Source organism: Microcaecilia unicolor, chromosome 13, assembly GCF_901765095.1.
Source record: "Microcaecilia unicolor chromosome 13, aMicUni1.1, whole genome shotgun sequence".
Lineage (NCBI taxonomy): Eukaryota > Metazoa > Chordata > Amphibia > Gymnophiona > Siphonopidae > Microcaecilia > Microcaecilia unicolor.
Window position 1 is genome coordinate 73,043,751 of NC_044043.1, and position 12,211 is coordinate 73,055,961.

The 12,211-nt window shown below is 43.5% G+C and overlaps 1 protein-coding gene across 2 annotated transcripts in view; it reads right to left on the reverse strand.

Annotated features, from left to right (window-relative positions):
* The window catches only part of CFAP74 (cilia and flagella associated protein 74), a 119,138-nt gene extending 107,683 nt beyond the window's left edge, over positions 1 to 11,455 (reverse strand). For both annotated transcript variants that reach the window (XM_030186085.1, XM_030186084.1), the window contains exons 1-4: positions 11,318 to 11,455; positions 5,867 to 5,936; positions 4,353 to 4,499; positions 1,411 to 1,509 (exon numbers count right to left, since the gene is read on the reverse strand). In XM_030186085.1, coding sequence (XP_030041945.1) covers positions 1,411 to 1,509; positions 4,353 to 4,499; positions 5,867 to 5,936; positions 11,318 to 11,432 — 431 coding nt within the window. In that variant the 5' untranslated portion in view covers positions 11,433 to 11,455. The remainder of the gene's footprint in view (positions 1 to 1,410; positions 1,510 to 4,352; positions 4,500 to 5,866; positions 5,937 to 11,317) is intronic.
* Between the last annotated feature and the right edge of the window lie 756 nt (positions 11,456 to 12,211).

The window sequence follows — 12,211 nt, forward strand, 5'->3', positions numbered from 1 at the left end:
TCTACACTGGTCTGACTACAAAGGGTCTGCACCAGCTCCAATTGATTCAGAATGCTACAGCAAGACTCATTGAAGGTTGAAAAAGACGTGACCACATCGCACCATTTTTGCAAAAACTTCATTGGTTAACAATACAATACAGGGCTCCAGTACTTGAAGAACAAGATGACTCTCTACATACCTTCAAGGGCACTAAGGTCCTCCCAAGGAGTACCCCTAACTACACCCTCTACAAAAGACATTACCCACAAGTGAGCCTTCTTCGGAGTAGCTCCAACACTCTGGAATGCTCTCTCTGAAAGGCTCCACTTAACACAAGACTATCTCTATTTCAGGAAGCAGGTGAAAGCTGGGCTCTTCAACTAGGCCTTTAATGGAAGAAGTAACTAACTTCTTAGTCTCACATGTACACACACACACAAGAAGTGACACGGGCTGCATATACTGCAGCAGGACATGTTTATCCACTCCTACCCTAGCTGAGATAACAATTAATCATCTCTCTGACTTCATGAGCAACTTTCTTTAAATTAGTCACCTTATTTTCTAACTCCTCTTGCTCTCTTACCTATCTATATGTTCCATCTTTGCTTATATCCTACGCTGTCTATTAAAATGTTCTATTACATATTGTGTTGACATTGTAAGTAGTATACTATGGGGCTCATTTTCAAAGCACTTAGCCTCCCAAAGTTCCATAGAAACCTATGGAACTTAGCCTCCCAAAGTGCTTTGAAAATATGCCTCAGAGCCATACTTTATATTATTTGAATATTTTTACTGCTGTAATTGTCTATTGCTTATGTTTGAGTGAATTCTTTCAAAAAGGCAGTAAATAAATCCAAATAAATAAATAAAACAAACAAACTGACTTGTTCAACAACATAGAGGCAGAGTGTGGATTCAAATTGACCCCAAATTGTAAAGCTCTAGCGTATGCAGAATTGGAATTCCAGGCTAATAGGTGCAACTGTCAATGAGACTGCATTCATTTCATTGACTATCAGCAGAAACAATGAGCCCAGTTCCCTCTAAGCTGTGCAGGAGTCCTCTAACTGCATTGCTGCCAGTGGGGGTTGGTGCTTCAATATTGTGTTTTCAATGGCTAGAGACAGACAGGTTCCCTGGAGTTCTGCAGAACTTGCCTGTCTCTCACTATTGACAATGTGATAATGAAACAGCACCACCTACTGTCAGGACTGAACATGGAGGACTGAACCCGCTCAGTTTAGAGGGTACAGTAACTGTCACAAGTGCTATTTTGAGTCATTGCTGCAATAAACTACACTCCTTTTGTCTTTGCAAGAGCAGTGTAGCATCTTGCCATTATTCAAGTTATTCTGGAAGCTATCTGAGCACCACAAGTCCAGCATAATTTAACATCTCGGACAATAATTCTATTCTACCTACATATTACCAGCCTCCTCTTCTGCCTTTATCTCCTCTGCCACGCTGTCACGTTCCTTTTCTAACTTTTCAATCCGGAGCCGGCATGCTTTCAGCTCTCCCCTGCAATAAAAAAGATTGCATGAAGGCTTTATGATGTCTTAAAGTGCTAACAGCAAAATGTTTGGTAGATGACTTGGTTGGCAGTCAAAAAAACAGCAAACAGGGATAGCAAATCTATGAACTGGCACTATAAATTAGCTGCCCCAGAAAAGCTGCGCTTAGCGTCAGTTCTGTAATGGTACTTAGGTGGGCTTAAGTTGTTATAAAATACAGGCAAAGCCACTTATGGTAACTTAATGGCAGGCATAAGTGGCCAAGCCTATGAGAGCCATGCCCCGCAAACAATTTATGTTATTCTGTAAGGTGTGAATGTTGCTAGGTGAAACACCCACATTAACACCCCCATGCAGTTGTGCACTAAGCAGCGGATTCAGCAAATGGCACTAAAAATTTGGCACAAAAAAAAAAAATTTGATGCTGAACAGTATTCTATAACGGGCGTTCCATGATCAGCACCCTTTTAGACTAGTCCATAGTGCTGGGATTCGCACTCAACTTTGGAAGTGAGAAGGTTCACCAACTGAAACCAGGTGTAAATCCCGGCACGCAAATTGGGCGCGAATCTAGACTACTCTGTGTGCATTTTAAGGGAACACCCCTGACCTGCCCAGGCCTCTCCCATGGCCATGCCCCTTTGCAGATCCACACAGAAATACTTAGGCATTATTCTATAATTGGGCACATAAGTTTGTTTTTGCGCAGATCTGCCATCTCTGCCCTGTTTTGGTGCCTTGCATCCGTTAGAACACTTTTACGTGCTAAACATTTAGCACGGAAGTAGCGCCTAATGTTCGGCACCATATACAGAAGTCACCTGTAAAGGACTTAAGTGCACATTTTATAGAATAGTGCCTAGTATTTACACATTGGTGTCAACTGTGCACATGAATGTACCATTTTATAAATATGTGCGTGTGATTGGCAACCACCTTTAGGCACACCTTATAGAATTACCCTTAAAATGATTTCCTTTTAGGAAATTCCAAGGTTCATAGTTAAGTGCCTGGTATTGTCCACATCCATTTGTGCTGACTCTTATCACAACCCCTCGCAGGCATCACAGTGATACAGGACCCATGAACAACAGAAAAGTGAACTCAGGGAAGGCAAAATTTTAAAACAGCAGGCCTGTCTACAACACAAGGGATATATATGGAGAAAAGCAAGAAAGGATTTACAACAACACTGATAGAAGGGAGATGAGATGTTAGTCACCTGTTTAATAGCCAATCAAGAATGGGCTAAAAACAACTTTGCCTAAACTCAAGTATAACTGAGCTCCTGCGGGTCCCTAACACAAGTGGGAACATACTTGACATCAAAATATCTTTTGGGAGATACGAATTCCCCATTAAATCACAAGTCAAAAACTTTGGGAGCTAGACTCAACATTTACACTGATCTCCCAAATCCAAGCAACCTTCAGAAGCTGCTTCTGTACTACTACTACTACTACTACTATTTAACATTTCTATAGCGCTACAAGGCATACGCAGCGCTGCACAAACATAGAAGAAAGACAGTCCCTGCTCAAAGAGCTTACAATCTAGAAGACAAAAAATAAATAAAGTAAGCAAATCAAATCAATTAATGTGAACGGGAAGGAAGAGAGGAGGGTAGGTGGAGACGAGTGGTTACAAGTGGTTACGAGTCAAAAGCAATGTTAAAGAGGTGGGCTTTCAGTCTAGATTTAAAGGTGACCAAGGATGGGGCAAGACGTAGGGGCTCAGGAAGTTTATTCCAGGCGTAGGGTGCAGCGAGACAAAAGGCGCGAAGTCTGGAGTTGGCAGTAGTGGAGAAGGGAACAGATAAGAAGGATTTATCCATGGAGCGGAGTGCACGGGAAGGGGTGTAGGGATGGACGAGTGTGGAGAGATACTGGGGAGCAGCAGAGTGAGTACATTTATAGGTTAGTAGAAGAAGTTTGAACAGGATGCGAAAATGGATAGGGAGCCAGTGAAGGGTCTTGAGGAGAGGGGTAGTATGAGTAAAGCGACCCTGGCGGAAGATGAGACGGGCAGCAGAGTTTTGAACCGACTGGAGAGGGGAGAGGTGACTAAGTGGGAGGCCAGCAAGAAGCAGATTGCAGTAGTCTAAACGAGAGGTGACAAGGGTGTGGATGAGGGTTTTGGTAGAGTGCTCGGAAAGAAAGGGGCGGATTTTACGGATGTTGTAAAGAAAGAAACGACAGGTCTTGGCAATCTGCTGGATATGAGCAGAGAAGGAGAGAGAAGAGTCAAAGATGACCCCAAGGTTTCGAGCTGAGGAGACAGGGAGAATGAGAGAGCCATCAACAGAAATAGAAAACGGGGGGAGCGGGGAGGTGGGTTTGGGGGGGAAAATGAGCTCGGTTTTGGTCATATTTAATTTCAGGTGGCGTTGAGACATCCAGGCAGCAATGTCAGACAAGCACGCTGAAACTTTCTGTCACTTGTAACAACTACACTGCCTCTCTCCTTTTATTGAGAAGGCAAGTCTTGTCTCAGTTGTGCATGCCATGATAGCATCAAAACTAGACTACTGTAATGCACTCTACACTGGTCTGTTATATATTGAAAAAGTAAAAAAAAATTATCTTGAAAAATGATGGACAAGGAGGTTTTTGACCTATGAATGAATTGTTGCTGAAAGCTCATTATCCTGACTCATCATTGACTGGGAAAGTAAGAATACTTTGCAATGTCTGAGATCTTTTCCTCCTTATTAAAAGATTAGAGTGGATTGGTTTATCCACTTGTGATTGATACAGTATATACTATGGCGACATTATGGATATAGGCCTTATGGTTCAGTTAGATTCATTTCAGCAATTCACCCTGAAGAGTCAAATGAAGTGTACTCACCTGATTTTCTCATTAATCAGTATCTTCTCCTTCCAAATATTTTCCAACTGGTTAAGATTCCTACGCAGATTCAACGTGTGGACTCTGGCACTGTGGCTGATCTTCTTAGGCAGATCCTGACTGCTGATCTGCAGTTCCTCCATTTCCCTTGAAATGAAAACAACCTCATGCAAGTCAGCACATTCTGATGTTAGGTATGTGTCCCCCCAACCTATATAAATAAGTAACCCCCCCCCCCCCCGCCAAAAAAAAAAGAAACTTCACAGTCACTATTTCAAATAATCACATTCTACAATTAAAAGAGAAAGATGAAGTTTGTGAATTCACAAAGCAAATAGAGCCAGGCTACTTCCAGAAGTGCAAAGGAGCTGCTTAAAAATCTCCAAAATAACTCCTTAACATGGGTCTAAATTTATAAATCTGAGTAGGTGGATTTTATTACTTATGCTGCTTAATTCAGAACACAGAGGGTACAGCCAGGATCAGATCTACTTATTTGACCCCCTTAGGCAAGGATGCATGAATATAAGGAAAGGGTCCCCTTCAGAATGTTCCACAGTGACAAGGGATGCCTCCTTCTTCTCAGCCTGGGCAGCAGTGTCCTGTCAGACCTGCCCCCCTAAAAGGCTCCAAGTAAGATCAGTTAAATTGCTGTGCTATGACTGCTGCCAGTTTGCTCCTGTTTGAGGGGGGTGGGTCTGATGGGCTGCTGCTGCTGCTTAGAAATGCAAGGCGCAGTGCCCCGTAGGGTGCACGGAGCCAAAAATAATATGGCGCCGTGCCCCGACGGGCATGCCCACCAAGCCCCAGCGGGGGGCGAGCGAGGCGAGGGAAAGGACATCCCCTATCGCCAGAGGCTCCCCGCTGGGCATCGGGAGGAGCCAGAGAGATGATGAGAGCCGGGTCGACCTCTTCTGGTCGCCACAGCAAGCTGTGTACACCCAACCCCCCCCCCCCCCCCCCAGTAAAACTTACCGTATGCAAGTAGAAATTGTCGCAGCTTGGGCGGGGTACCCAAGCCAGTTGACAATTTTGCTAGGCAGCTAGTAGCTGCGGTTACCATACGGCTCCCTTGCTGTGCGGCGGGGAGCCCTGTTCAAGATTAGCCAGTCTTGCTAGTGCGGCGGACTCGGCTTGGGGGTGATTGAGCCAGAGGCTGAAAGTGGCTTGGGTATGCCCAGGGTTAAGATATGTTGTTGTATTTAAATAAAGCTGCGGCCAAGTTGTGCCAAACCTACAAATAGAATGTGTGAAGTCTTTATTCAATAAAGGGGTAAAAGCAGTAAGCGGGGCCCGAGGGGTCTTGGCTGCCTATGTTATGGCTGTCAGAAGAAAGTGCTACTAGGATGGAGGTGAATCTTTCAGCCCAGCTCCCCTGTGCAGCTGCCTGGACTGCCTAAGTGGGAAATCCGAGCCTCAGTGATGTGAAACTGCAGCAAATCATGACATTATTACAAGAGGACAAATATTCACTTTTACTATAGTTGAAAACCTGCAGATTGCCAAATACTCACCAGCTAACATCAGACTCCTCTTCTTCGATTTTCACCTCTCCTGCATCACTGTCTTCTGCAAGTTTGTGCACTGATGAAAAAGCATGTGTAAAACTATCTTTACAGAGAAATAACAGCATTAGAATCACTACAGTCAATTCTCCCTGCACTGTGATAACATACTTGGGTCTCGAAGAATTTCAGTAATGATGCTCTTTGTGCCACAATGCAAACTGGGCTTTTAAAATATTGCTTTAAAGAAACACGTAAGGTTATCAATAGAAATCAAACAAAATAAAACATGGAAAATAAAATAAGATACCTTTTTTATTGGACATAACTTAATACATTTCTTGATTAGCTTTCGAAGGTTGCAACCTTCGAAAGCTAATCAAGAAATGTATTAAGTTATGTCCAATAAAAAAGGTATCATCTTATTTTCTTTTCCATGTTTTATTTTGTTTGATTTCTATAGATTCTACATGGAATGTTGCTATTCCACTAGCAACATTCCATGTAGAAGTCGGCCCTTGCGGATCACCAATGTGGCCGCGCAGGCTTCTGCTTCTGTGAGTCTGACGTCCTGCACACGTGCAGGACGTCAGACTCACAGAAACAGAAGCCTGCGCAGCCTTCTACATGGAATGTTGCTAGTGGAATAGCAACATTCCATGTAGAATCTCCAATAGTAGCAACATTCCATGTAGAATCTCCTATAGTATCTATTTTACTGTCATAGTAATGCTTGAATGTTTTCACTTATATACACTGTCAGCTAGCACATTTGCTTATTTCCGATCTGAGGAAGAAGGGCAACCTTTGAAAGCTAATCAAGAAATGTATTAAGTTATGTCCAATAAAAAAGGTATCATCTTATTTTCTTTTCCATGTTTTATTTTGTTTGATTTCTATTGATAACCTTAAGAGTGGACTAACACGGCTACCACACTCCTCTACTTAAGAAACACTTAAAAATTATGTATTCATGGTGCCCTTTTCCTACAGAGCTTGGGATCATTCTCCTCTGCTTTGTTTTATACTTATTAGGCTTGATAACAGGACACTTAAATGAGAAGTCCAAAAAGGCACCCATTATAAAAGAAATATAATTATAGTAGGGAAAAATGCATCTTAGATTACTGGGTACTCATACTACCCCTCTCCTCAAGACCCTTCACTGGCTCCCTATCCGTTTTCGCATCCTGTTCAAACTTCTTCTACTAACCTATAAATGTATTCACTCTGCTGCTCCCCAGTATCTCTCCACACTCGTCCTTCCCTACACCCCTTCCCGTGCACTCCGCTCCATGGATAAATCCTTCTTATCTGTTCCCTTCTCCACTACTGCCAACTCCAGACTTCGCGCCTTCTATCTCGCTGCACCCTACGCCTGGAATAAACTTCCTGAGCCCCTACGTCTTGCCCCATCCTTGGCCACCTTTAAATCTAGAATGAAAACCCACCTCTTTAACATTGCTTTTGACTCGTAACCACTTGTAACCACTCGCCTCCACCTACCCTCCTCTCTTCCTTCCCGTTCACATTAATTGATTTGATTTGCTTACTTTATTTATTTTTTTGTCTATTAGATTGTAAGCTCTTTGAGCAGGGACTGTCTTTCTTCTATGTTTGTACAGCGCTGCGTATGCCTTGTAGCGCTATAGAAATGCTAAATAGTAGTAGTAGTACTAGAGCCTTCATCTATTTGGTCCTGGCGAGCCGGGGTTCACTGCCTGGCAACGTGGGAGGCGAGAGATGCAGCACTTTCAGCAAAAAGAGAGAACTATCTCTCTACATGGGATCCATACTTACAGTCACTCACGCAGACGGCAAGACGCATGATTCTGAATCACATTTATACACCTAGCAGAGGATAAGAGGGTTTGACAGAGCATTGTTTCCACTTAATTGGACTGTTGTAATCTTTGGGCTTGGGGGGGGGGGGGAGTTTACTTGGAAGAATGCTTATATGTGTTAGACTATGCAAGGGGGCTATAAGAAATCAAGGGGCCCTTCTACTAACCTGCATAGGTGCCTACGAACGCCCAACACGCGCCAAATTGGAGTTACCACCTGGTTACCATGTAGCCTTGCGGTAATTTCAATTTTGATGCGCATCCGCTACGCGTGTCTGAAAAATATTTTTTCTTTTCTGACACACGTAGACCATTACTGCCCAGTTACCGCATGAGGCCTTACCGCTAGGTGGGCAAAAATTTTAAAAAGGCATTTTTTGTAGGTGCGCTAAAAAATAATTCTGCACGCGCCCAAAACACACGTCTACACTACCGCAGGTCATTTTTCAGCACGCCTTAGTAAAAGGACCCCCAAGCTCTTTGTGCTGTTTGAGTTCTACTGATCTCTTTTGAATTGTTTTTCAAACAGTTTTGACAGTAAAAAGGTAATATAGGTACCTATTTGCCTTTATAAAACAGGTTCCCAGATCTAGCTCCAGCCGTACACAAATCACCACACACACACATTTATAGCTGTTCCAAAAAAGGTATGTGCATCGGAAGTCTGCCCAAACTACACCGCTGGGAACCCCTGCAAGCAGTGTTGCATAAAAGCAGACATAGACTTCTAACATTTCATATGATTCACTGGCTATTCATCCTGGCAACCCCAACACTCATTTAGGTCTATAAAATCCTTAATGGAGTGGAACAGGTAAAATTACATAGTAGCACATTTAAAACAAATAGGAGAAAACATTTCTTCACTAAATGTGCAGTTAAGCTTGTTGCTGGAGCAAGCAATAAAAACAGTTAATGTAGGTGGGTTTAAAAAAGGTTTGCATAAACTCCTGGAGGAAATGTCCATAACCCATTATCAAGGTAGACCTGGGGAAAGCCACAGCTTAATTCTGGGGTTAAGTTGCATGGTATCTTGATACTTTTTGAGATTGTACCAGGTATTTGTAACCTGAATTGGCCATTATTAGAAACAAGACACTGAGCTAGACGGACCTTTGATCTGACCCAGTACGGCAACTCTTATGCTCTTAATCATGCTGCTAGGTCACACTTCTGGCTCTCCCATGAGGTTCTCCACACAGAGACCCCCTCCTATTTGTCTTCCTTGATAGTTCCCTATATCCCTTCACATCTCTGCTCTGCAACTGAACATGGGTTATCCATCCCTTCTGTTTATTGCTCCCGTTTAGAATCCACCCTCTGGAGCTCTTTCCCTTTCTCCCTGAACTGTGAACAATCACATCCATGGTTATGGATTGCTCTAAAGACCCATCTTTTTAGCTTAGCTTATGGTGATAAGGTGGCATGTTAGAGGAGTTTCTCAGCGATAGCCTTTGCCCTTCTTCCTTCTCCTACCCTATTCCTTGTTTTCTCTCTTTCCTGTCCTGTCCATTATTGTAGCTCTTTTCTTTTTCAAATCATTTTTTATTGTAAATTGCTTTGTATGTTTTTATTGAAAGGCAGTATGTCAAGAGCTTAATAAACAGAAACATTTCATCAATGTTTTGCAACTAGGGATCTTTTGTGCTTATCCCAATATCATGCCTTCTTGAAAGTCCATTATTGTTTTGACCTCCATTGCCCACTGCAGGGTGGCATTCCATTCACCCTGCCATGAATTCTGAGGATATGAATCAAGGAAATAGGTGAAGATGGTTAAATTTTCAGTCTGGCAAATAAGAAAAACAAGCATCTCCATACTGCAAGATCTATAAGATGATATACAGTTACTGGCCACCATAGACTGCAACATGACCGCAAGCTATTACTTCAATAAATGAGAAACAAACCACACTTACTGATAGGCTGCATCACCATAAATTGAAATTAATGGCTGATAAGACTAAAGTTCATTACAGGACACAAAGGCGAGGTGGGCACACAGCATGGGGCCTCGCAGGACACAGAGGGTCGCCTGGCCCCTCGGGAGCTCCCATAGAGCCCAGCTACTAGAGCTTCAACACGGACCTGACCAGGCAGTACCTGGGGCTGCTGCAAGAGAACACCGAGCTGCTAAGGCTGATGTCGCTGCTGGAGAACTGGGACCTGCGGCATGCCATCTGTAACCAGGAGAACTAGGCCCGCATGCTCTCCCCGCCCCAGGCCCATTCCTTCTGTAGCAAGAACAGCTCCGCACAGGGACTAAGCCCTCACTACGGCTGCTGCTGCCACCGAAAGGAGCACTCGTCCGGGCAGAGAAACAAGCTTCAAGCAGAACACAGCAGTTAAACTTACTTCAGGTGCAAAATGACAGGACCATGTTACTGCCTTTCTTACGGGGGAGAACTGGCTGCCAATTTCATCATGAATTCCCTATTAGATTTTGACTTTGGTACATAAACACAAACTGGGGGTCTTCCACTTTTTCTATCTTAGGGGTCCTTTTACTAAGGTGTGCTGAAAATGGCCTGCGGTAGTGTAGGCGCGCATTTTGTGCGCGCAAAGATCCACTTTTCAGCACACCTGCAAAAAAATGCCTTTTTAAAATTTTTGCCGAAAATGGATGTGTAGCAAAATCAAAATTAGTGCACGTTCATTTTGGGTCTGAGACCTTACTGCCAGCCATTGACATGGCTGTAAAGTTTCACACTGTAACCAGGCGGTAATGACCTGCAAGCGTCCAATACGTGCGTCCGAAAATAATTTTTCAGACACGTGCATTGGACACGTGCCAAAAATGCAATTGCCACAAGAGCCACACAGTAGCCGGGCAGTCAGTCCATTTTGGCACGCGTTGGTCGCGTATAGACGCTAACACGGCATAGTAAACGAGTCCCTTAGCCTCTTATACCATGTGCACCATCTAAAACTCTACACACATCTCAACAACAACCTCTCAACAGTTCTCTCGTTCCATTAAATAAGAATTGGCACAATTCACTCTTCTACTTTTTGTGTCATAGGTCTATCATTATGAAACAATTTGCCATCAAACCTGTATCTTGAATCATCTTATCAGAAATTCAAGGCAGGACTTGAAAGGGTAGTTGCTAACTGGACATCTGTCTATAATGTGTTCAAGTTCTGTATTTCTTGATATAGCACCCATCAAGAACATTATTTAGGTCGTTTACAATTTACAATAAAATGTAGGAAAGGAATTTACAATTTCCAAAAGAGGAGAGGAGACAGTAGCATACTTTCTGCTACTGTTGTGGAGCAGATCTGGGCCCCCGCTCTCCCTCATCCATTGCCTGTGGTAGTGGGAGATTAAGGTCCACAGCAGAAATAAAGAAATTGAGCCTGAATACATTACAGACATATGCTCATTCTCAACTACTCACGTTGAGATGCAAAGTAGACCATTCTCTTGGGCCCAAAGCATTCTATTCCCAATGTGGTGTGCACAAACTGCTAAAAAAAACACACACAGGAGAAACTCCAATCCTCACTAGGTGTTGCCATACAGGGCAGATATATAAAACAAAACATGTGCAGAGTTTCCATCTCTGTTACACCTTTCCCAACATCATGTTAACAAGGCATCAAAATGAACCTTTTATGTCATCTTTTGCCTTTTCCGGAGTGTGCCGTGCTGCATACTGCTTGCACTGCCAGAAGGGAACATAGCTCTCATCTTCTTCCAAAGCGTCATATTCAATCTGCTCCATTGTGGCAATCCTTCACCAGACTACCAAACTGAGAAAATAATGTGTGAGAAATGAATCCAAAAGATTATTTACATATATGTATATAACAGTACCAATATTTCTATTTGTAATTAAAGTTAGGGATGGCACATGGGTTCAGGCTTTAGCTGAAATGAAGCGCTCTGAGAATCCATGTTATACATTGGTACTAAATAATCTCCCAAAGAGAAATGACTAATTAAAGTATACATTTAATTTGATGCTGAACTTTAATAACCCTGCACATGAAACACATATAGGTGTTCTGCATTTCTAATGTGTCCCACTGAGGGCAGCAGATATTCCAGGGTTACAGACAGTTGCCCCTGGGGATCAGGCTCTGCATCTTTTCAGCATGGGCCCATTTCTCCCTTCATGACAAAGTTACAGAGAAGCTGGGAGCCCCAGGACTAGGATCACAGTCCAGGACCAGGATTGTGGGTCCCAGGGAAGTAGCATCTGTGGTGGGTCCTCCTGGAGCTGGTATGAGAATGCTGAGAACCGAATCAAAAAGAGGCAAAAGTCCCCGCAAACAAATGCGTCCTGGACTTGATATGGGAATACTGGGGGTCAGAGCTGAGATGGAGTGAAGAATAAAAGGGGACCCCGGGGCCCAAATGGGGGGTGGGGGGTGGGGGGGGAGAAGAGTCTCCCGGGACCGGCCATAGAGTGTCACTCACACACCCACCGCAGTAGTTGTAGTTGCAGTCTCCCGGATGTGTAGTGCCATTACCCTGGCAACGGAAGCAACCACCCTGTTG